A 26,257-nucleotide genomic window follows, 5' to 3' on the forward strand; every position below is an offset into this window, starting at 1 on the left:
TCTAAACACCTTTCTCTAGTTCATGAAGGAGTGTCTTCACTTACAATTGTTGGCACAGAAAGAGTTTATTTCCCAGATTGTAGTGGAGATAGGAAGCAAAAACTGCTCAGTCGGGAATGATTTTGTATTTTATAAACTGTTTACTGTTTTTGTATAACTTTTTTAGTGTAGTAAATTATGTACTGGTTGTTTAAAGGGGTAGTGCAGCGCTAAACAGTTATTCACTAAATAACACACATTACAAAGTTATACAACTTGGGTGGGGGGAAACACGGGGAATTGGGGCCATTCACTAACATAACATACATAACATACAAGTTGTATAACTTTGTAATGTGTGTTATTTAGTGAATAATTGTTTAGCGCCGCACTACCCCTTTAAATCTATGTCTATTTATGATAAACAGGTGGGAGGAGTTATGTGGGGATTCTCCTGTTTATGTTACCTCTATGTCATCATACACACTATGATTAAGGGCTAACGGCCAGAAACACGTCAGGTTTTGTGCTTTATTGTTTGTATCTGCCTTGAATATTTTAATGGAGGGAAAATGAAGGAACACGTGTTACTGGATTGTATGGTCAGTGAGGAGGGAGAAATCCACTGGTCACGCACCTGCGGTGAGCTGCAAAGAACTACTTTTGCTTCATTCAATGATGTAAAAAAGGCACTTTAAGGGTCAAAAAATGTGGAAAGAAGCATTTATGGATGCAAAAAGGTTTGTATTATTTTTTAGTGAATATATTTTAACATGGAACTCGAACACAACTTAGTGAGTAATCCGTGAAGAAAACAAGCATGTTGCTCATTTGAATGAAATAAGTGCATTTGGTTGAAATAAGTGCATCTCTGGCTAATAGAAGTGAATCTTTAATGAATTACCACAGTAATATTGATATGGCTGTCCAGATACAACAATGAGATATATACTATGGTTTACATTGATCTTCAGTCTGCAAATAGTTCTCACACCATAAACTGCTCATAGCATGCCTACATGTCATTACCGTTATGTAAGATTCCACAAAACAGGAGGTCAACACAGAGCTGATAGACCCCTGTTTTAAAGGGGTAGTGCGGCAGTAAAAAAATATTCACAGAATAACACACATTACAAAGTTATACAACTTTGTAATGTATGTTATGTCTGTGAACGGCCGAGTCATCAGCTGCTGAGCCGCGATTGGCCGAGCACAGTTATGCTCAGCCAATCGCGGCTGAGCAGCTGATGACGCGGCCGGCACTCGGGAAGATCGAAGGTGTTCGGGCCGGCCGGCCGAAGATGATGTTTGGCACAAGATGGCGGACGCGTGTCAGCACGGATCAGGTATGTATAATGCACTACACTTCCGGGTACACGGGTGGGGGTGGTGGAACACGGGACAAGTGTATAACTTTGTAATGTGTGTTATTCTGTGAATAATTTTTTACCGCCGCACTACCCCTTTAACACCCACTCTCTTCATTTATAAGCAGATTATGTATAGCGTGTATATGAAGTCATTCACACATTTCCCCACAGAAAGAACTGATTCCAGGGCAATTGGAAACCTACAATTCCAAATATGTGCAGATGTTTTTGAAAACTGGCAAACTTTATTTATAAATATTCGTAGCAAATGTTTTTTATCATTCAAATTGTATTTTACACTGACTGGTGCTGTGGGTGGAGCCCCACTTCTGCCATAAATCACAAAAACCTGCATGAAGAACAATGGACCTCAATAGGTAAAACTGCCAGAGACAAAAAGCACACTATAAAATAATTGCAATAATAACGTTCTATGCACCTGAGCATTTTAATGGTGTATTTCATGGCAAGGAATGTTTAAACATCAGTGCATTTAAGGAGTTCAGTCCTGGGTTAATTGAATATAAATATATTCTACATTGTGAAGAGAAAGTTCTTTGTGAAAAGGAAGCTTTAATCACATAATTTAGTGTTTTTGCAGTCTAATTTAATACTAAAATCATTGTGCAAAGCTTTGGTGTGACTGTGGTCTAACATTTGTCATGCACCAAGATACAGATGTTCAAGCTCATTTACATTATTGCTTACCAAACAGCAGACATCTGTGCAAGTAAGCTAGTAGGAAAATACAGATTTGAACATTTCAGGCTAAAGAGGCCACTCCTCTGAGCTGTAATAAGCCACTTGCCACGTTAAAGGATCCCACATGTCAGCTGTAATTTGGTGCTAATTTCCTACTAAAATGAATGTACAAAAACAGAACCTCTCTTTTTGATTATTTATTCTTCATCTGGGTTAAACTAGTGATAAAAGGTTGAAAAGTATGTTTGCAAATGGAACACTTAAAACACGTTGTGCCATCAGCAAGTATAATGTATGCACAGGCCAATAAATGGCAGATGTTTTTCTTTAAATGTGCTCTACACTGAAAACACATGAACTAAAGAAAGTACTCAAAGGCATAGGCTGGAATGTTTTAAAAGCACGTCTACTGAGCAGTGTGGTTTATCAAGCCAAATAAAAGGTCCAAACCGCAAATGATGCTCCTGCAGGATTCAAAGCGTCATACCTCGTGTTGAGCGAACGGATGTGCAACAGACATATTGGAAAGCTTATGTTAAAAGTCACATGGCTTTTTTGTTTTGGATGGGATGTGAAGCTTGTCAATTCTGTGTTTGGTTACTAGCTGCTTAACCCCATAAGGATATGGCCTATTTGGTCTTAAGGATGCAGCCACTTTTTTTTCTTTATTTTATCCACTCTTTTATGTACCTATGAATGTATGGAAAGAGTTGTGTTTTTAAAGGGGTTATCCACCTGATGAGGGGGAAGGAGGGTATTAGGGGCTCCGGAGGGGGGGGGATGTTGTACTGATAATTGTCTGTTCTTGTTTATTGTGGAAAACAAATAAAAAATATATATATTTTTTTTTAAAAGGGGTTATCCACAGCTACTTTCTTTCAAAAAAAGCACCACCCCTGTCCTCTGTGTGGTATTACAATCCAGCTCCACTAACTTCAATGGAGGTGAGCTGCAACACTACACCCTAACTGAGGACGAGAATATAAGCCTGGAAAAACCATTGGGGTTAATACAGAGAAAAACAAATTGTCAACAATTTCATAATAATTGACATTCCATTTATATAGCATTCTTCAAGTTGTATAAATGACATTGTTCTGTAAGTCAGTACAATAATTATTTATATACATATTTTCATGTTGTACTACTTTTGCACAGTAAAATATTTTAAAATTAAAGGAGTATCCTGCTCAATCATAACTTGCTACTGCTCATGGTGAGACTAACCATCTATTCCACGCTTTATTCAATTTCCTTCCCCCAGTTACAATCCTGCTGCCTTATGCTGAAGAAAAAAAAATCTCTGTCTCTGCTCTGAACCTCTTATTACCCCCACCATTCTGTAAACAAGTACCTTAGCCCATTAATTCACTATGATTAACCCTCCTGGCATTACAGAGTTGCTACAAAGTTTCAGATAGCTGGCCAATGACTTTACATGAACCACCTGGGAAGGGAAGGGGGAGGAGGGGCAGACAGAGAGAGCAGCACACACACACATACACAGATTTCTTTGTCTTCAGCACAAAGCAGCAGGATCAGAACTAGGGGAAGGAGACTGAATAGATAATAAGTATGGAATAGTTATTAGTTGTCACTCTCATTGGCAGCAACATATGAAAAGTTAAGTTTAAACGTAATATCTCTTTAAAAAGCATTCTGCCACCAGACAGAAGTTGTTTCTTGTTTATTAGCTTTTGGACTAATGTGGCCACTTATTTTTTATGTAATAAACTCACCATTTCATTGTTTTTTTTCAGGTACAAATGCCTTTTAATTCACTTTTTGGACACACAGGGTGAACAGCAATTCTGGTACTGTTCAAGGTTCAAAAGTTACTGATCACCAACTCCAACAATGTAGCCTCAAAGATTAAATTACAACAGATCTCAGCATTAAGACCTGCTGTGATCAATAACTTCTGACATGCCTGATGACATGTCAAAAGGTTTTTTTCATGACACCTGCGTTGTAAAGGTATGGTTAATCTTCATCAGGGTTCCTTGAAGAGGAATTTGATAAAATTTGCATCACTCCCCATTAATGATCTACGACATATTTCTGAGCAACAAGTCACAATACCAGAAATAACTTTTACATGTCCAGACAAGGTGAGGCTTCCAAACTAAATAACAGGAGCAGTTTTCAAATGCTTAGACATTTAGAAATAAGGTACGGTTAGAGGCATGGAATCAATGAGCCTGGAAGGCCAACACTTCGAAGTATGGTAGGGATGTGTTTACTTTGCGTTAATGATGCAGTTTTGCCACAGATTGCAAAATCGCAGTAAAATAGCAAAAGTTTTGATGCAAGTCTGTCAAAATTGTTGCAAAAATTTACCTATTTTGCGGCAATCCCACAATTCACTGCAAAATAGCATCAAAAACCCATCAAGAGCTGCCTGGGCTTGGAGACTTCTGATTTCTACTTGTTGCCAAAATGCATTAAAGCGTGACTGTCATTTAAAAGTAATTTTTCAGAAATCAATAAATATCAATAGTACAAGCGATTTTAAGAAACTCTGTAATAGGTTTTATTTAGCATAAGTGTTTACTTCTGTATTCAAAAAGCTGTTGTTTTCCTAGCTCCCCCCTCACTTGAAAAGAAGCAGGATTTCTTTGTCCATTATGGTCTATGGAGAGGGGAGGGGTTCAGAGGAGTGAGTGAGCACAGAGGAGAGAAATAACAGTCCTGCACAGCACAACACCCTGCAATTTTCTCACAGCAAGTTCCTAGATAAGCACCGACCTTTCTGACCTCTGAATCCAGCGTTTTAGATGCCCAGACAGTCTACAAACAGCTGACCTTCATGTCTCTTCTTCCTGCTCACTCATCTTCCTTTGCCCCTCCTCCCTCCATAAGATATAATGGACACAGCAGAACCCTTCTTCACTTGCTTCTCTATAATGAAGACGGATATGGCTGATAATGAACAGATAAGAAGTAAGGGTTGGGAGGCGCGGAAACTGCTTTTTGAGTACAGAAAGAGGCTTCTTTGCCTAATAAAACCTATTAGAGAGTTTCTTTTAAATCGCTTGTACTATTGATTTCTGCAAAAAAAAAAAAACTTCAATGGAGTTGTAGAACCCCACCCAAACTGGAGAAAATGGCCATTTTTTTCTAATGCTGGATAACCCTTTTAAAAATGCTGTAAATGCTGATACCATTCATTAATGAATTTCTGGTTGTACCCTTTAAAGCACATAAAGTATTACGCTAGACTTCAACATTTTAAGAATTTAGATTCTTACCTGGTACGGCACAATACTTCCATGTGCTGTCCCCCAACGTTTTGCTTCAATCCCTCCATTAAGAAAGTTTGCAGCTATATGAGTCAAGCAAGCAACCTGCGAAGCAACAAAAAAAAAAAAAACAGCTGTTGACAGCTTAGAACAAACTACACTGTAAGTATACACATATACATACATATATCTTATAAGACCAAGCTATGCTATCCAGGCAACTTAGCTGCTTCATACTTTCCTTGGTCACGTTACTGGTGGAGTGTGAATTGGCCCCAGTACGCACCTAATTGCTGCTGCACACGGCTCTCCGACGCAGTGCCTGATAGTCTCGATGTGGTGGGAATTTCATAATGTCACTCTTTAATCGCAGATCTCCGGCACCTTGTAACTAGGTATGGGGATTGCATTGTGACTCACAATTGGCCATAACCATGACTATCAGGAATGGCGTTCCTGCAACTGCAATGCAAACCTATTCACCTACATGAGCTGTAATGCAGCATGGCAATCATTGGCCACGCAACCTATAAAGTTGGTAAAGTCTTTGCGTATCCCTAACTTAAAGGGTAGATGAGAGACAGAAGTGATTTGGGTAGTGAGTTACAAAGTACAGTGGATGGATCGGAATAGATAAGAGGAGAGCAAAATGTGTAAGTGAATACATCAGGGGAAGTATCACAAGAAAAGGTCAGGGATGTATGGAGCGGATATACTTAAGTTAATAAGTCAAATTGAATGCAATTCAATTGTAGTGAAGTCACTAACTAACTGTCAGTGGAAAACAGTCAAGAGGAAGCAAGTCAAAAGATGAGATGGAAATGTAGTCACAAGAAAAGACTGGCGTCAGTATGAGCAGTGGAACAACAGCAAGCAGAAGACAAAAACAAAGGGCAAGACAGAAGTGCATCTAGAAACAAGGCTATGGTCAGGGCAGGGTTTGAAGTATGGAACAGAGTCAATAATAAAGGAAAAGGTAGCCAGGACACATTTGTTGCTATAAAAGTGGTTTTCAGGCTACTTATGCAGTATAGTGTTTGTTTGTTTGTTTGTTTAGAACCCCCCCTCGATTTTCAGCTAAAGGCCCTATTCCACCAACAGATCTGACGACAGATTATCTGCCAAAGATTTGAAGCCAAACCCAGGAACAGACTATAATCAGAGAACAGGTCATAAAGGAAAGACTGGATTTCTCCTCTTTTCAAATCCACTCCTGGGTTTGGATTCAAATCTTTGGCAGATAATCTGTTGTCAGATCTGTTGGTGGAATAGGGCCTTAAGAAATAAAACCTGGAGTCCTTTTTAAATAAGTCACCAGCTCCGGAGCAGAGGAGAGCTACAACGGTCTAGCAACTGGATGCACCTTGTGGCTTAAGCTGTTATTGCTTTGAAGTGAGCATTGCTGGAATTAGTGAGGTGAGTAACAATAATAAATAACAGCCTGAGAGCAGCAAAGTGACAAACCAAAAACTTCCCATGATGATAACAGATGATGTCTTAATTTCAACAATTTATATTGCATGGATTCTGCATAAATACGAAAGGATGAGCAGTCTGTCTTATTTTTGGCCTGAATTAGCTAATGTCTGATAGGGAAATTAAACAGGAAATGTCAAGTGGTCAGACAGCAAAAACAGACATAGGTTTCTAAATAAATACCAGAAGGCACACTAAAGGTAAATTAATGCAATATACTAACATACATAACATGTTGAGTCAGTGATTTAAAATGTTACGCATCAGATCAATGAGTATCCAGTTTATAGCGCATGCTGAGTCTGGAAATTTATAAAACCATCTATAGCCTTTTTCATTGTAATTATCATTGTATGGAACAGTCATTTATTATAAGCGAAATTGATTTTTGGTTAAGGAAAATTCCCAGTATTTTGACAGTCTGAAATTCAGTAGGCTTTACATCACAAACTGAATAAGTATACCAAGAAATAAAGTACATTTAGGGGGTAGAGACTTCACTCCCTGTCATTTGTAAAAAAAAAAAAAAAAAAGTTTTTGAAGACGGCTTCTAACTACGGTATTATAAGCTTAGGCCCAAGAGAGCAATGTGTGTGCTTTTTTACTGATATAATGTTAACATAAAAATATCTCACTGAGTGACCCTTGTTGTGGCGGAGGGGATCATACAATGTGACCTTAAAGGGGTTGTCCAGCTAAATGTTTTTTTTTTCTCTCTCCAAATCAACTGGTGTCAGAAAGTTATCTAGATTTGTATTTTATTTCTTTTTAAAGTCTTCGCATACTTATAAGCTGCTATATGTCCTGCAGGAAATGTTGTTTTATTTACATTCAGACACAGTGTTCTCTGCTGACATCTCTGGACGAGACAGGAACTGTCCTAAGCAGGAGAGGTTTTCTATGGGGATTTGCTACTGATCTGGACAGTTCCTGACACCAGTTGATTTGAAAGAAAAAAAGATTTCGCTAGACAACCCCTTTAATGTGTAAGACAACTCACAGTAACATTCACCAGGTTATGATTAAACATTTTTGAACTGTTTGCATTTTTCTTAGTGCCTAGAGAGTGCTGCTGCATCTTTCTGTTTGAATTTCATAAGCACCTGCGTGTTCCTTCCACATCAAATATACACATATTTTTCCACAAGGTTAGCATGCATTCATACAATTGTAGTAATGCATAGTACCATAAACAAACAAACCTACAATATTACACTTAGGGTACAAACCCACTTGACGTATTTGCTGCGTGAATCAGTCTTAAAAATAAGCAGGCAAAACGCAGGTTGGCTTTATACGATTGTTCTGCATTAAAATACGCAATTGCGTATTTTTGAAGCGTGAAGCTACATGCGTTTTTTAACACAGGTTGTTAACAACTGATGCTTTGCTAACAACAAGCTTCACGCTTCAAAAATACGCAATTGCGTATTTTAATGCAGAACAATCGTATAAAGCCAACCTGCGTTTTGCCTGCTTATTTTTAAGACTGATTCACGCAGCAAATAGGTCAAGTGGGTTTGTACCCTTACACCATTTTGTTTGTTTATTGGTCCTCCCTTTTTTAAATTGTGATGCAGACTTCTCTACCAAGATTACTTCCAGTGTTGCATTGCACCCACCCTCGATCTAATGTACCAACAAAACAATTAAAGTAATAAGCATTGATGTAACCAATCCCATAAGGTCTCTCCACCTTAATCTCAAATACCGACTGTTAGAAAAAATCAAACCGTTCTGCTAATTTCATTACCGATGGCTAAAGAAGTTGGAGGCAGCCTAGAAAACATGGATGCAGCCATGGGCCATGAACTTTGTATGAACATTGGCCATTGTTTGACCTGGCAGGATAAGCAACAGCCAATATCTGAGATGACCTCGGTCACCTGGTTGAATGAACATCACTTTATTTGTATTGGAATGCAGGCACATTCGCGTGTGCCCACACTCCAATCTGCCATAGACCACAATGTAAAATATGGCCAGGAGCTATACTTTACACTATTAGCACAGGCTTTCTTGTATGGCCGCTGTACACTGAATAACGGCCGCACAAAATAGGCTTGAAAATTATTTTGTGCAGCCACATAAAAACCATGGCTGCAGTGTATACAGGTGGTATACACTATGGCCATGGTTCTATACGCTGTAACTTGATCGATCGCTGTCATTAAACAACGGATGTTGTTTAATGTGAAAATACAGTGTGTGAACGTGCCCATAGGCTGTATCCATGTTTCTCTGGGCTCCCTAGGGCTGCATCCAACTTCTTCAGCCTCCAGTATTCAAATGCAGAGGGCTTGGGTTCAGATGAAACATCTACATAACATATGAAAAGATGCTAAAAAAATGCTAAAACAAAGTGTGTAGGAAACAGTGTAGGAAATAAACTCTCTAGGCTTTAGGCACATTTTACAAATGTTAAGGTACAAGTATAAGGGGCTCCAGCAGGTCCCCTTTAATTAATACATGTGCTTAAATCACTAAAATGCCCACTTTTATTGGTTGTAACTAGTGTTGATCGAACTGTTTGAGAAAAGTTAAGTTCAAGTCGAACATTTTACTGTTCGTTCGAGTTAGTGTTCGAGTTAGCGTTTGAATGCCTTTTTGCCAGCCAATCAGTGCAGAGCATATAGAAGTGTCAGAAACGTCATTGCTGAGGTGTAGGGGTCTCATTGGCTCCTTAAATCACATGACCACCCCATATAAAACTCACTGTGATGTGTTCTGGGCGCCATTTTCTGCTCACTCACTGTGCTGCACAGACTGCTCTCTGTCTGTCTGTCTGCTTGCATGCTGTTATTTAGCTTACAGTAGTTATTTAGTGGGGTGTTAAGCATGCTCAGGGACTTAGGGACAAGCTCAAGGACTAAGGGACAAACTTAGACTCAATTAGATATCAATTCTCTCTCCATAGACAGCAATATAGATAAACAAAAACGTATTCCAGCAGTCCAATAAAATCAGGTATTTATTGTAAAGGTTTCATAAAATCGTTACATACAAAAAAGTGCAAGTTCCATGAAGATATTAGACGCGTTTCGGTTCGCTCTGAGCCTTGATCACAGCATATGAGACAATTGTGCAAAGACTGACTTTTAAATACAAGAAATTCACAGGGGGTCACCTGTAGGCAATAACATCACATGACGTGATTCTACCTCCCAACATGGGAGGGCCATACACACAAATGAATACATGCAAAAAAAAAAAAAAAAAATATATATATATATACATACATACACACACACACACACATATACATATATGAAAAATGAGAAAAATATAAAAATAAAAGAGCCTACCTGTAAAGGAGCATAAAAAATATCATGGATGTAATATAGCAGATGTCTATGCTCTACTTAGGTCATGGGCTCAGAAAAGTTGTATCAAGAAAGGAACTGCAAACCATTAGTTGTTATCAAATAATAATGGTGTTGTTCAGAGGTCAAAGAAAACAAAATAACTCAGTGTAAAAATAAATGCAAAACTGAATACAGAGAATAATGATCAATGCAAAAAATAAATGCAAAAGGAGTACAAACTAAATTCAAGATAATTATTTTTTTATTATAATGGGTAACTTCCATTATACAGTACTTACTGCTACACAAGATCCCGGGAAAGCTGGGTAACCTCAATTATACAGTACTTACTGCTATAGAAGATGCTGGGAAATCTGGGTGACCGCCAATATACTGACTATACAAGATTCTAGGAAAGCTGGGTGACCTCCATTATACTGACTACTATACAGGATGCTAGGAAAGCTGGGTGACCTCCATTATACTGACTACTATAGAGGATGCTAGGAAAGCTGGGTGACCACCATTATACAAGATGCTGGGAAAGCTGGGTGATCTGCATTATACTATTATACAACATGCTAGGAAAGCTGAGTGAGCTCCATTATACTGACTACTATACAACATGCTAGGAAAGCTGAGTGACCTACAACTGGCGTCACTGCCACCTCAACTCTGCTACGTCACTACCTTACTACCTCAACTCTAATATGTCACTACCTCAACTCTGCTACGTCACTGATGCCTCAACTCTGCTATGTCACTACCTCACTACCTAAACTCTGCTGCGTCACTATCTTAACTCTGCTACCTCAGTTATCCATTGAAAGGAATGAAGTATTAGTAATTACTCTCTTAATTTTTTTCCTGTCACTCATAGAGCCAAATTTTCTTCACTTAGTTGTTCCATGTATCCAGTTTATTCTTCTGGATGGTAATTCCAGTTTCTCCTCACCTGTATAGGTATAAAAATTTAACCTACACATCTCCCATTGACTTTAATAGGGTTCGAGTTGAACCTCAAAATCGAACACCACTACTATTCGAGGTTCGACTCGAACATTATACTGTTCGATCATCACTAGTTGTATCATCTACTCATTTACACATGCTGCAGATTTAGACTTGCTTTGGTTTAAGAACTCCCTGTACTGGTGGGATGGGGAGTGGGGGAGGGCCATGGTCTGCAAAGTGTGGGCTGCAGCACTGTATTCTGACCCAGGAAGTCTCCCTCACTTTCCAAAGTGGCAGATACACTTCAGGCTGGGGCTTGCATCAGGGGTGCTGCATTTATGTGCCCATATATGCCCTGCTCATTCCTTCATGATCCCTGCAGGCTCCCTGCTATAATGTGCCTACACTTCCACTCAGTTATACACACTGCAGCTATAAAGTGCCTGCACTTACACTCAGCCATTTACACTGCTGTATAGAGAAGTTTCTATCACTTTCCTCCTGCACAGCTCTGTGATTCTTACTCCCTGATTGGTCCATGCTGAACACACACCCTTTCTCCATGTGACCACACAGACCTCTGACAGCAGCTTTGCTTTTCTATTGTATCATGTTGTACTACACTAATGCATTATGGGGATCTGCTGACCCATCCTGTATCTACAAACTGCTGCTGTTTTTTTCAGGTTTATGTACTTGCTGGTTGCTATACTGTACAGTAACTTTTAACATTCAGCTTTTTCTAAATGTTTGTTCCATTTGTTTTACATGTTATTAATAAAAAAAATATTATTTTTGGACAGTAGAACCAATTGTCTGCATTTCAATGATTTCTTGGGAATGGGAAATCTTGCTTTGTGATTTGGATTACAAGTGAAGTCATGGAACGAATTATGCTCGTAATCCAAGGCACCACTGTATATACAAAAATTATGTTTGTTCATGTTATCTACACTACTGAAGGTGCTAAGATAAAATAGAAACAACTTGAGCAGTGGAATGCCCTAAAGTACTAAACCACATGGGCTTACAAACCATCTGAATGTTTCCTAGCATGATATAAACAATCAGCATGCCTTTAGATCTGCATCTAATAGGTGTCTTCTGAGACAACAGCAGCCCATGGAAGGAAGTGGAATTTAAATGTGGGTATAATTACAGAAAAAGGTTTATACTCTTCTGTTGTGGCTTTAGGAACATTTCTTGGAAATGTTCGTATCCTTCCTTTGTTTAATTAAATCCATGTTTATTAAAAGAGCTTCATGTTTTCTTAAATGTTAACACTTTTCCTTTGTGTTTTGTAATGATATGAATAATGTGAAAAAATAATATTATGAGCTCCTGAAAACAAGTCTATAACACTAGAGAGCAAAATACTATAAGGTATGTGGTTGTGAAAATCCCCCAAGGCTGCAATTTCATTAAACAATCAGAATATTTATGCAGCCCTACAATAATCTAGTGCAGGGTTTCTCAACTTCGAACCTTCAAGGACCCCTAACAGGTCATGCTTTCAGCATGCACTTAGGTTTTCACAAGTGACATAATTATGGATAGTGCATCAGGCTAGAAGTGTCCTTATTGTGGGATATTCTCAAATCATGACCAGTTGGGGGTCCCTAAGGATAAGTTTGGGATGCAATGATCTAGAACTATATGAGAGTGTGTGTGTAGTGAAAAAAAACTACAATTGTAATAAGCCAGTGCCAAACTCATTAATATTTATTTTCATGGTCACTACATATGGCTATTACATTGCAAATAATTCCCACTCTACAGAGGGTAATCAGTCAAATCTCATAGACCTTGAAAATACTGGTATGAGTAATCCATAAAAGCTGTCACTCTGTAAATAAAAACATTTACAGTGGTACCTTGGTTTGAGAGTAACTTGGTTTAAGAGCGTTTTGGTTAAAGAGCTCACAGTTTTTCAAAATTGCGACTTGGTTTAAGAGCTCCCTGTACTGGGAGGGAGGGGGAGTGGCATGGTCTACATAGCGTGGTCCACAGCACTGTACTCTGACACAGGAAGTGTCCCTCACCTTCCAAATCATAGCATATCCACTTCAGGCTGGGGCTTGCATCAGGGAACAGGACTGTGGAGGTAATCTCTCCATAGCTGTAACCCCTCTCTCCCCGGACAGAGAGTGCTGCATTTATGTGCCCACATCTGCCCTGCTCATTCCTTCATGCTCCCTACAGTCTCTGTCAGTCCTGATTGGTCCATGCTGAACACACCCTCTTCTCCATTGCTGTCATGTGATCACACAGACATCTGACAGCAGCCCTGCTTCTCTATTCTAACCTGTTGTACTACAATACTGCATTATGGGGATCTGAATCTCCATCCTGTATCTACAAAATGCTTTGGTTTAAGAGTGATTTGGATTACAAGCTTGGTCCCTGAACAAATTATGCTCGTAATCCAAGGAACCACTTTATTTGCAAACAGAGTCAATGACAAGAATGATTTCCAAGGTTGCGTGTTTGCAAATAAGCATTCATCCGAGACAGAACAATTTGAGAAACAATTATTATAAGATGTGACTAGAACTGACTCATATAATTAATTTTAATTGCCTCATAAAAATTCTGTAGTGTTTTCATAGGACTTTGTTATACCCCAGTCACATGTATTCACTTATGGTCTACATTGTAGAAAAAACATACAGTTGTAAGGCCCTAAGGGTAGATCCGCATTCTGGTTGTTTGAACTGTATATGCTATTGCCTTTGTGCAATTTTGTATCTAAAATTAATTGCATTCATCTCTGGGGTATACATCTATAGGAGACTGCTTAGTCTATATGCAAAACATACAATAAGTTTGGAGGGGTATGGGTAACGTTAGTAAAAGTATTCTACACTTTGTTTTTGCTGTGACCAGCTCCTAGGGTAGACTGTTCCACGGGTAAAAGATCTTATGGTATAGAAGGATTGTTGCCTCTGGAGAGTGAATCTTTTTTTTTCTCCAGGTGGAGGGAGTCTTGTCTTTTGAGGAGTTTTTAAATTAAATGTATTTTCAAAGTATTTTTTGAGGGCCACTATATACTTTTTTATACATATAGACTATTGTTCAAAAGTTTGGGGTCACCCAAACAATTTTGTGTTTTCCACGAAAAGTCACACTTATTCACCACTATACGTTGTGAAATGAATACAAAATAGAGTCAAGACATTGACAAGGTTAGAAATAATGATTTGTATTTGAAATAACATTGTTTTTACATCAAACTTTGCTTTCGTCAAAGAATCCTCCTTTTGCAGCAATTACAGCATTGCACACCTTTGGCATTCTAGCTATTAATCTGTTGAGGTAAGCTGGAGAAATTACACCCCACGCTTCTAGAAGCAGCTCCCACAAGTTGGATTGGTTGGATGGGCACTTCTGGCGTACCATACGGTCAAGCTGCTCCCACAACAGCTCAATGGGGTTCAGATCTGGTGACTGCGCTGGCCACTCCATTACCTATGATAGAATACCAGCTGCCTGCTTCTGCTGTAAATAGTTCTTGCACAATTTGGAGGTGTGTTTAGGGTCATTCTCCTGTTGTAGGATGAAATTGGCTCCAATCAAGCTCTGTCCACTGGGTATGGCATGGCATTGCAAAATTGAGTGATAGCCTTCCTTATTCAGAATCCCTTTTACCCTGTACAAATCTCCCACCTTACCAGTACCAAAGCAACCCCAGACCATCACATTACCTCCACCATGCTTAACAGATGGCGTCAGGCATTCTTCCAGCATCTTTTCATTTGTTCTGCGTCTCACAAACGTTCTTCTTTGTGATCCAAACACCTTAAACTTGGATTCATCCGTCCACAACACTTTTTTCCAGTGTTCCTTTGTCCAATGTCTGTGTTCTTTTGCCCATCTTAATCTTTTTCTTTTATTGGCCAGTCTCAGATATGGCTTTTTCTTTGCCACTCTGCCCTGAAGTCCAAAATCCCGCAGCCGCCTCTTCACTGTAGATGTTGACACTGGTGTTTTGCGAGTACTATTTAATGAAGATGCCAGTTGGGGACCTGTGAGGCGTCTGTTTCTCAAACTAGAGACTCTAATGTGCTTATCTTCTTGCTTGGTTGTGCAACGCGGCCTCCCACTTCTTTTTCTACTCTGGTTAGAGCCTGTTTGTGCTGTCCTCTGAAAGGAGTAGTACACACCGTTGTAGGAAATCTTCAATTTCTTAGCAATTTCTCACATGGAATAGCCTTCATTTCTAAGAACAAGAATAGACTGTTGAGTTTCAAAAAAGTTCTCTTTTTCTGGCCATTTGGAGCGTTTAATTGACCCCACAAATGTGATGCTCCAGAAACACAATCTGCTCAAAGGAAGGTCAGTTTTGTAGCTTCTGTAACGAGCTAGACTGTTTTCAGATGTGTGAACATGATTGCACAAGGGTTTTCTAATCATCAATTAGCCTTCTGAGCCAATGAGCAAACACATTGTACCATTAGAACACTGGAGTGATAGTTGCTGGAAATGGGGCTCTATACACCTATGTAGATATTGCACCAAAAACCAGACATTTGCAGCTAGAATAGTCATTTACCACATTAGCAATGTATAAAGTGCATTTGTTTAAAGTTAGGACTAGTTTAAAGTTATCTTCATTGAAAAGTACAGTGCTTTTCTTTCAAAAATAAGGACATTTCAATGTGACCCCAAACTTTTGAACGGTAGTGTATATATATAAAACATTTTCAGTACAAAAAGAAAAAAACCTTAATCACAAATTTCCAATCTATATTATCCCTATCTTCTTGTCGCAGGGAGCTAGGATGTCCAAACCTTCCCCATTTTTAAGGGTTCTATTACATGGAGTGATAATCTGCCAAATCAGGCCAATTTGGCAGATCATTGCTCCGTATAATAAAGACACTGATTATCCGATGAAAATGATCATCAGCTAATCTTGTCTTTAGGTCCTGACCTAAAATCATCGGCCGCTGGGCGTGCATGCATCGCTGCATGTTATAGCAATGTGCGCATGACAGCTAATGGCGAAGTAAAGAAAATAATAAAGTTCATACATTACCTCTCCACACTCCACGATGCGTCTTCCCACAGCCACTGATGCAGCTTCAAAATGGTTTTTGAAGTGACAAGCCACTCAGTCAATCACTGGCTGGGACAGGACTGCCGCATCCAGTGATTGGTTGAGCGGCCTGTCACTTCAGAGACCATCTCTGAAGTTCCATTGGAGGCTGCAGGTAGTGTGGAGAAGTAAGGGATGCATAGACATTGCTAATGATCTTCGTGCTGTCTTTGCTGCCTGAAAATCAAGCTGTGCAATAGGCTCAGTAAACAAGTGGTGATCTAGCACTTTGCACCATGAGACCATCTTTCTTTCCCTGTTCTGCTTATTAACCTCATATTCCCACTCATTTTTCCTTTTTTACTCCTTATCCACCAACACCACCCCCCCCCCCCTGACCCCCCCCCCCCCCCCCCAAATATCTCTCTCCCCTCGAGAAAAAAGGAATGAAGAAAGAAATCAGATCCCTTATTTCCTTAAAAAGATTAACAATCAATTTCTCTTTTCAAGTGGCATGCTGTTTAACCAGATGTTCTAAACTAAAGAATTTTTTATTCAAATTACACGTGCACGGTATTAAAAATGAATAACCCTTCTATAATTTATTAATAAAACTCTTCTTCACCTTATTCATATTAATTCTTAAATCCCAACAACCAGGCCTGAGGCCCACCAAATCATCTGGATGAGATCTGGCTTTATAAATAATAATAGTTGTTATCCAAATTTTATTCATCTACTACTGGGCATTTATACACATATGAAGAAAATCTGCTTCAGGGGCATTACACTTAGGGAATACCACAATCCCTTAACCCTTGAATTTGGATAGAGCTTTTGGCATATACTGTAATACAATCTGTAATCTTAAAAAACCTGTGATATTTTATGTGCATTATTATATGGTACCATTTTACCTAATTTCCATCTTTCTCTATCCGACTGGTGTTTATTCAACCTAGCCAGTTCATTGCTACCCCCAATAATAACTTATAATGCCTTGTAATGTTTTTGTGTTAAATTTCACACAAAAAAAATATTGCAAAAAAAGGAAACACAGGAAAATATTGCAAATATTGGACTGAATAATCCCCAAATATATGTCTACAGGTGCCAACTGTCCAAGCTTCTACTCACCTTCATGAATACAAATAGGTTGGTTTGACAACTTCTGCCCTAAAACCATGCTGGCTTTCATTTATAATACTATATATTACATGCTACATATACATGTACACAGTTTGTTATGAGACCCTCAAATAGTTTTAGCACAATGGATGTCAAGCTTGCTGGTCTCCAATTACATGTGTGAAACTTTTATGTTTAGTTTGTTATACAAACTTCTCCTATCTAAGGGGGCATTAAAATGTTCCATGCACGGTCTGTAAATACGGATGTGCTACGGAATGGGATTTGGAGCGACCAGCACCATTGATAATAATGCTGGGAGATCCAAAACTGTTTAAATCTTTGTGCTACAGTACTGACATGCTGTGTTAATAGAGTAGCACGAAGATTTAAACTGTTTCAGAGCTTTCATGTAAGGACTGCAATCATGGAACATGTGAATGCCCCTAAGGCTACATTCGCACGTCAGTATCTTTTCCAGGATGAAAATCTGGATCCTCTATTTTTCATCCGCAATCCGCAAAAAATCATCCATTTTGCTTCCGGATTGTGTTCAGTATTTTTATCCTTTTTTTGTGGAGTCTCAAAAAAAGGTGTAGTAAAGAAAAAAAGAGGGGATGGCAAAAATGACGTCATTAGCAGTCCCAACCACCCAAAAAAGGTCACATGGTTGTCTGGGGGCCATTTTACAGTAATTTCTATCAGGCCATATATTTCTGGCAGGAGGAGCTTGGTGATGTCATAAAAATGGATCTGTGATATGGACGGTTTTGCGGATTAAAATGTACTCTCCCAATATTTTGCACTCTCCATAGACTTCTATGGGGGTGTCTGTTCCGTAATCACGGACCGTATTACAACATTTCCTATTTTTTTCATCACGGATTGTAGATCCGCAAATTTACTAGATGTATGAGTAGTACCATAGAAAATAATTGGTTGTTATGGATACAGTATTTCCAGGTCCTTGAAAACGGATGAAAAAATTCACACGTCAGTATTCTTTATTAATTTTCACGGACCTGGAAAGACTGAATCCATTATCAGTATCAAACATCCGTTATTTATGACATCACCAAACTCCTCCTGCCAAAAATATCCTGCCTTATAGAAATGACTGTAAAACAGCCCCCAGATAACTATGTGAAATTTTTTTTCAAAAAAAAAACTAATTAAAATACGAAACACAATACGGATGCAAAACTGATATTTTTTTGTGGATTGCGGATGAAAAATACAGGATCCAGATATTCATCCTTAAAAAGACACTGACATGGGAATGTAGCCTAAGGGCTAATTCACACATCCGTTGTTCTGACAGAACAGGAAATCAATGTTATCCTATGTCCCCGTTTACACGTCCGTACGTGTATACAGGACCGCGATCCGTGCCGCAAAAAAACAGACATGTTGTAATGCGGACTGTTTTTTTGCGGCACGGATCGCTGGGGTAATGATGTGTGAATGTAGTGCTCCGTGAAGCCTAAGGCCACAGTTCCCATGTGCAGAGGGATGCCAGCCTTGTTGCTTGGATTATTGGCAACACCACGTGACTATTGGTGATCACATGGGTAGGTTTGGTCACGTGTGGTGACCACAAATGTGGGAACGCTTAAGCTATGTTTACAAAGCATCGAAATGGCAACCTTTTTTTGTACAGCCGCCATTCAATGCCAAAAGACCATCATGATCATTCTTTGCTGCCATCATTGTGAAAAGACAGCTGTCCAAAAAAATTGAGCATCACTTCAACGTTGTGTGAACCAGCTGTAGATTATAATAAATGTTATATAGAACAGGCTCAAAAATGCAGCAAAAAAGCAGCATGTAAACATAGCATTAGCAAATGTTCTCTTTAGGCATTTAAATTAGTCTGCTTTTAAAATTCATAAACACCAATATGAACACTATTATTAAACATAACCATATCGGTTAACAATATGTCACAGGGGGCACTGGGATGCACAGGGAAGATAAGAGCCTTCCTGTGTCCTTCTGCTTAACCTTTTAATTACTGCAGTGTGTAAGTGACGCAAGGGTTAAAAAGCAGAAGACAAGCAGACATACTTTAGAGAATTCGAATCGAGTAGGCACCGAGATTCAACTATTCGAATGAATACTCGATCCCATTATAGTCTATGGGGAAAAAATGCTCGCCACTTGGAAATCCAAATTCGACCGCTTGGAGGTCACCAAGTCCCCCATAAAACCTCCCTAAACAATGCGAACACCTCTGGAATGACACTGTGACATCAGGGGGAGCATGCCTGGGTGCACCCAACACCCCAAAGTCGCAGTATAATGCCACTCTCCGCAGCTGTGAATGAAAAATCTTTGTGAACGCTTTACGAATGTTTACGGCAATGTTCACACATTTCCTAAGTATTTCATGTGCAGCGTTACATATATGATCCCAATGTGCATCCGTAGAGCGTTGTTATTAGCACGTATCACGCATTACGCTAGGCCGCAGCAGAGCAGAGATTAGGAGAGAGAAAAATGTCCAGGAAATCGTCCCCTTTTGACCAAGAAGAGCTGAAGCTCATGGTCAAAATCATAGACCAAATGGATTATGGGCTAGAACGTGTCCTTGTCACTAACCCTAACACACATAAATGGCGGATAATAAGAAAGGTGGTACGTGCCCTCCAGCAGGATCTCAACAAGAGAAGGACCCCCGCCCAAATCCCCAAAAAATGGTCGGACCTGGTCCCCGGTAACTTGCAGCGATACAGCACGGTGAGTAATATGCTGGGAGCCTGATTGGGGGATGTGTAATATACTAGAGTTGTGATACTGGGATGTGTAATATACTGGATTCCTGAGAGTGTAATATGTAATATACTGGGATCTGCTATTGGGGTGTGTAATATACTGTGGACTTTCACAACCCTTTTACTTTGTACCCACAGAACCCCCACCCTATTGACAACACATAGGACCACATATATCATATGTTCCCTCCACCTGTCATGTGCAGCCTACAGCATATGGCCCTCCTCTCATAATATATGTATTGAGCAGTTTTTAGGAATAAAACAGCCTAGGATGATGATGCTGATGATGATGATGATGTTGATGACTTCTATACCTTTTTTTTTAAAGATCTACTGGCAGAAAGAAGGTAGCGGCGCCGCTGAAGGGCAGCTGTTCGTCCCACAGCGCATGAAAGTCGGGAGTTGGGACGGTCTTGTAAGTGTAAACATTTGCATGTATATACTGTATAGGCTATGGGGGAGTTTTATCAAACATGGTGTAAAGTGAAACTGGCTCAGTTGCCCCTAGCAACCAATCAGATTCCACCTTTCATTTTCCAAAGAGTCTGTGAGGAATGAAAGGTGGAATCTGATTGGTTGCTAGGGGCGACTGAGCCAGTTTAACTTTACACCTTGTTTGATAAATCTGTGGGTATGTTCACACAATGTAACAGGACTTGCAGCCGGTGTCGGACTGGGGTACCTTGGGCCATCCAGGGAATATTTTATTCTAGGAGCCCACCCTACAAACACCAGATATACCCAGTGGCAAACATTTAACATTGCTATAGTGACTTTGCACAGTGCTGTGTATGTGACCGGCAGTTCTCGCTCACTGTTAATAACTGGTCAGAAACTCCAGGGATAGGGACCAGGACAGCCGCCGAAGGCTGTCCAGGCATGATGGGAGTTGTAGTTTTGCAAAAGCTGGAAGGCTGAAGGTTCCCCATCCCTCTTCTATTGTATAGGAGCTGTCCAGGCATGATGGGAGTTGTAGTTTTGCAATTGATGTAGAGTCGAAGGTTCCCCATCCCTGCTCTATGCAAAAAGCACAGCCGTCTACTTAAGATTCTTGAAAGGTGAAGTCCAATTAAACTAACTGGGGGATTATATGTCATCCTGAAACTGCTAAACAGGGATACAGACCTCCTGCTCAGGGGCCCACCAATGGGTAGGGCCCACCGGGGGATTCTCATGCTCCCCTGTGGGCCAGTCCAAGCCTGCTTGCAGCGCGGGTCGAGTGCGTTACACACCACATGTGCTCGGAGGGAGAAGAGGAGAGCCGACAGAGCAGGGAGAGCGTGTGGCAGGTCTTTGTTTTTATTTATTTATTTATTTTTTGGGATAGTTCATACACCACCGAGGACAGACCCTCCCACACCGCCACCACTGAGAAGCCCAGCCCCTCTGACCCCATCGCCAGTATGGACACCATCTCCCCAGAGGACACCTCCAGCATCGAGCTTCTCTTCAAATGGTAGGTAAAATAACTTGTGATAGATTGAATTTCTTTCTAGAAAACATCGGCTAACTTGCGCTTTTATTTTTTAGCTCTGACCCTCGGGGACTGTCCGGGGCGTTTTTCCCTCGAGCCAACGGAAACAAGGCCCTCACCAGCGAGCGCTAAGAACCTTCCCCTAATCCTCCAAACTCCTGTAGCATATAGCAAGGGCAGAAACTTGAGAAACTATAGGATGGAAATGATTATTTTTCATTACCTGTCTAATCATCACATAACTCTTTTCTACCTCAACAGCAATGGGCACCTTAACCCCTTCGGGACCAGGCTTATTTTCGTTTTTGCGTTTTCGTTTTTTCCTCCTTGTGCTTAAAAGGCCATAGCACTTGCATTTTTACACCTACAGACCCACATGAGCCCTTATTTTTTGCGTCACTAATTGTACTTTGCAATGACAGGCTAAACTTTTGCATAAAATATGCTGCGAAAGCAGAAAAAAAATTATATGCGCAGTGAAATTGAAAAAAAAACACAATTCTTTTTCTTTGGGGGGATTGTGTTTTTACGCCGTGTGTCCTATGGAAAAACTGACATGTTTTATATGTTCCTCAAGTCGCTACGATTAAAACGATATGTAACATGTATAACTTTTCTTTTATCTGATGGCCTGTAAAAAATTCAAACCATTGTTAACAAATATACGTTCCTTAAAATCGCTCCATTCCCATACTTATAGCGCTTTTATCCTTTGGTCTATGGGGCTGTGTGAGGTGTCATTTTTTGCGCCATGATGTGTTCTTTCTATCGGTATCTTGATTGCGCATATGTGACTTTTTGATCGCATTTTATTACATTTTTTCTGGATTTGATGCGACCAAAAATGCGCAATTTTGCACTTTGGGATATTTTTGCGCTTACGCCGTTTACCGTACAAGATCAGGAATGTGATTAATTAATAGTTCGGGCGATTACGCATGCGGCGATAGCAAACATGTTTATTTATTTATTTACTTTTATATATAACCTGGGAAAAGGGGAGTGATTCAGACTTTTATTAGGGGAGGGGGCTTTTTATTAACAACAACACTTTATTTTTTTTTACACATATACTAGAAGCCCCCCTAGGGGACTTCTAGTATATACACTTTGATCTCTCATTGAGATCTTTGCTGTATAGTTATACAGCAAAGATCAATGAGATAGGCACTCGTTTGCTTTCGGCTGCTGCAGCCGAAAACAAACGAGTGCCGAGTCGGGGACGGCGCCATCTTGGAACGGCTTCAGTCCCCGACCGGCTTCAGTAACTGAGATCGCTCCTCCGGGACAATGTCCCGGAGGAGCGATCTCCCCCACTAGACACCAGGGAGCGACTGAATCAGGTAATCGGAGGCAGCTGTCATCTTTGACAGCTGCCTCCGATTATCTAATTAGCGGGCACGGCAATCAGACCGTGCCCACTAATAGCCGCGATCCCGGGCTACATGAGGCACCCGGGATCGCGTCGGTTCAGAGCGGGGTCACCGCGCGGCCCCGCTCTGAACGCCCGCGCGAGGACGTACAGTTACGTCCTCGTGCGGGAAAGGGTTAAGGGATGTGCAGCTGGGGCTGAGAAATCTGAAGGGCCATATTGACAAGTAGCGCCAAAGGCGGGGGCCCCTGACGCAGCTTTTCCCGCATTCGCTCTCTCCCACTCTGCCCAATGGTTGCTTTCCAAATGGCGCCGCATACCTGAGGTGGTAAGGTTGCTTTTTTCAGAGCCCCGACTTATTTTGTAATGGCACAGTGAGCAAACCGCGCTCTGTTTATCATCGGCGCAGACATTAGAAAATGACTAAACCAAAGAGACACGGCCCCTCGAGGTGGGAGCTTGGCACGGGAGGAGCTCTAATGCCTCTTGCCTGCCTTCGCTCTATGTTTCCCCTGCTTCTGGACACCTCTCTTCCTCGGGACGCAGTATGGGGGGCTGCACGGGCCTCCGCAACCCCACAACTTTCCTCGCTGGACGACTCTCCAGGCCAGGTTGGGTCGGTCACTAAGTCGTCGACCGCCTCCTCCTCCTCAACTACATCGCTGTAATACTCCTGCTGCCCAACGGACAGACCCATTGCCTCCCCGGATGGCAATTGTGTCTCGTCATCATCGTCATCTATGCAGATTCCACCTGGTGGGTGCCATTTCTCACCAACAACATCACCTGGTAATGGCGGATGCTCCAAACTTTGGGCATCAACGCATATAAAATCCCGGGATTCTGGCAGTTCCGATGCCAGAAAAGGACCAGAAAACAGCTCCGGGGACTGGGCAAAGGTGACCTCAATGTTTTCAGAACATTGGGCAGGTTGGGAGGAAAGAGAGTCACAGCAAGGTTTCTGCAGTCCAGACTCTTGGCTGCCGACGAGACTAGACTTTGTGGACATTTGGGTGGAAGAATTATCTGCTATCCATTTGACCACCAGTTCCTGCTGGTCTGGCCTTAACAGCGGTGTACTCTGCCCTATGCCTAGCCGGTTCATGAACCGAGGGATCTTGGAAGCACGTTAACCTACCTGCCCCTCAGCAGCAGCCGTTGATTGTCCAGGTGCTTGCACACGACTTGTGCCTGAATCGCCTCTTCCGCGTCCACGGCCCCGTTCCTTTGCAATTCCTTTCTTCATTGTAGCCTTTTACTGGGCAACTGGCACAATAGATATCACTTGCCTTTTACTAGGCAACTGACACAATAGGTATCACTTGCCTTTTAATGGGCAACTAGCACAATAGGTATCAATTGCCTTTTACTAGGCAACTGGCACACTAGGTATCACGTGCCTTTTACTGGGCAACTGGCACACTAGTGGGTATCATGTGCCTTTTACTGGGTAACTGGCAAACTAATGGGTATCATGTTCCTTTAACTGGGTAACTGGCACGATAGGTATAACGTGTCTTTAGCTGGGCAACTGGCACACTAGGTATCACGTGCCATTAACTGGGCAACTGGCACACTGGGTATCACATGCCTTTTACCGGTCAACTGGCACACTAGTGGGTATCACATACCTTTTACTGGGTAACTGGCACACTGGGTATCACGTGCTTTTAACTGGGCAACTGACACACTAGGTATCACATGCCTTTAACTGGGCAACTGGCACACTGGGTATCACATGACTTTTACTGGGCAACTGGCACACTAGTGGGTATCATGTGCCTTTTACTTGGTAACTGGCACACTGGGTATCACGTGCCTTTAACTGGGTAGCTGGCACAATAGGAATAATGTGCCTTTAATTGGGCAACTGGCACACTGGGTATCACGTGCCTTTTACTAGGCAAATGGCACACTAGTGGGTATCACGTGCCTTTTACTGGGTAACTGGCACACTGGGTATCACGTGCCTTTAACTGGGTAACTGGCACAATAGGTATAACGTGTCTTTACCTGGGCAACTGGAACACTGGGTATCACATGCCTTTAACTGGGCAACTGGCACACTAGGTATCACGTGCCTTTTACTAGGTAACTGGCACACTGGGTATCACGTGTCTAACTGGGTAGCTGGCACAATAGGAATAACGTGCCTTTAATTGGGCAACTGGCACACTGGGTATCACGTGCCTTTTACTAGGCAACTGGCACACTAGTGGGTATCACTTGCCTTTTACTGGGTAACTGGCACACTGGGTATCACGTGCATCTAACTGGGTAACTGGCACAATAGGTATAACGTGCCTTTAACTGGGCAACTGGCACACTGGGTATCACGTGCCTTTGACTGGGAAACTGGCACACTAGTGGGTATCACGTGCCTTTTACTGGGTAACTGGCACACTGGGTATCATGTGCCTTTAACTGGGCAACTGGCACACTAGGTATCACCTGCCTTTAACTGGGCAACTGGCACACTGGGTATCACGTGCCTTTAACTGGGTAACTGGCACAATAGGTATAACATGTCTTTACCTGGGCAACTGGCACACTGTGTATCACATGCCTTTAACTGGGCAACTGGCACACTAGGTATCACGTGCCTTTTACTAGGTAACTGGCACACTGGGTATCACGTGTCTTTAACTGGGTAGCTGGCACAATAGGAATAACGAGCCTTTAATTGGGCAACTGGCACACTGGGTATCACGTGCCTTTTACTAGGCAACTGGCACACTAGTGGGTCTCACGTGCCTTTTACTGAGTAACTGGCACACTGGGTATCATGTGCCTTTAACTGGGCAACTGGCACACTAAGTATCACATGCTTTTAACTGACCAACTGGCACACTAAGTATCACGTGCTTTTAACTGGGCAACTGGCACACTGGGTATCACGTGCCTTTTACTGGGCAACTGGCACACTAGTGGGTATCATGTGCCTTTTACTGGGTAACTGGCACACTGGGTATCACATGCCTTTAACTGGGTAACTGGCACAATAGGTATAACGTTAACGTGACCTTAGTGGGCTAAACCAGGGACACTATAAGTCAATTGTACACACAGGGTACTGGAATGAATACCGCTGATGCTGCTGCTGTGATCTATTTCTTAGCACTGAAGTGCTTTGGATGCAGAGATGACTTTTTCGATGGATATTAGCCCTGAAAAGGACTTTTGGGTTCTGTAGTAAGCCTACCCAGCCAAAACGCTATTAAAACCTCTCTCCCTGCTCGAGGAACTGACTGAGTTGAAAGCGCATCTGCGGTCTAGAGGTGGGAGACTTTTATTTAAGATTCAAGGTCATGTGGTTCAGCCATCCAATGAGGGTATACGCCGTTTTCGCTCTGCACACGTACTCCCAGGGTCCCTCACAGCCTCCCTGCATGGTGATTGGATTAAAAAAAGTGCCAAGTGTGATGGGAGGGCTTTTG

At 41.3% G+C, this 26,257-nt stretch overlaps 1 protein-coding gene across 9 annotated transcripts in view; it reads right to left on the reverse strand.

Annotated features, from left to right (window-relative positions):
- Positions 1–26,257, reverse strand: part of SUGCT (succinyl-CoA:glutarate-CoA transferase) — a 660,405-nt gene that overhangs the window by 538,494 nt on the left and 95,654 nt on the right. For 8 of the 9 annotated variants that reach the window (XR_011361904.1, XR_011361905.1, XM_069960337.1 and 5 more), the window contains exon 9: positions 5,306–5,401. The exons of the other annotated variant lie outside the window; for it this stretch is intronic. Coding sequence is in view for 6 of the 8 variants with exons in the window: in XM_069960337.1 (XP_069816438.1) it covers positions 5,306–5,401 (96 nt within the window). In the remaining 2 variants the exon portion in view is untranslated. The remainder of the gene's footprint in view (positions 1–5,305; positions 5,402–26,257) is intronic. 9 annotated transcript variants of the gene reach the window in all.

This window comes from Dendropsophus ebraccatus, chromosome 2, assembly GCF_027789765.1.
Source record: "Dendropsophus ebraccatus isolate aDenEbr1 chromosome 2, aDenEbr1.pat, whole genome shotgun sequence".
NCBI classification, from domain to species: domain Eukaryota; kingdom Metazoa; phylum Chordata; class Amphibia; order Anura; family Hylidae; genus Dendropsophus; species Dendropsophus ebraccatus.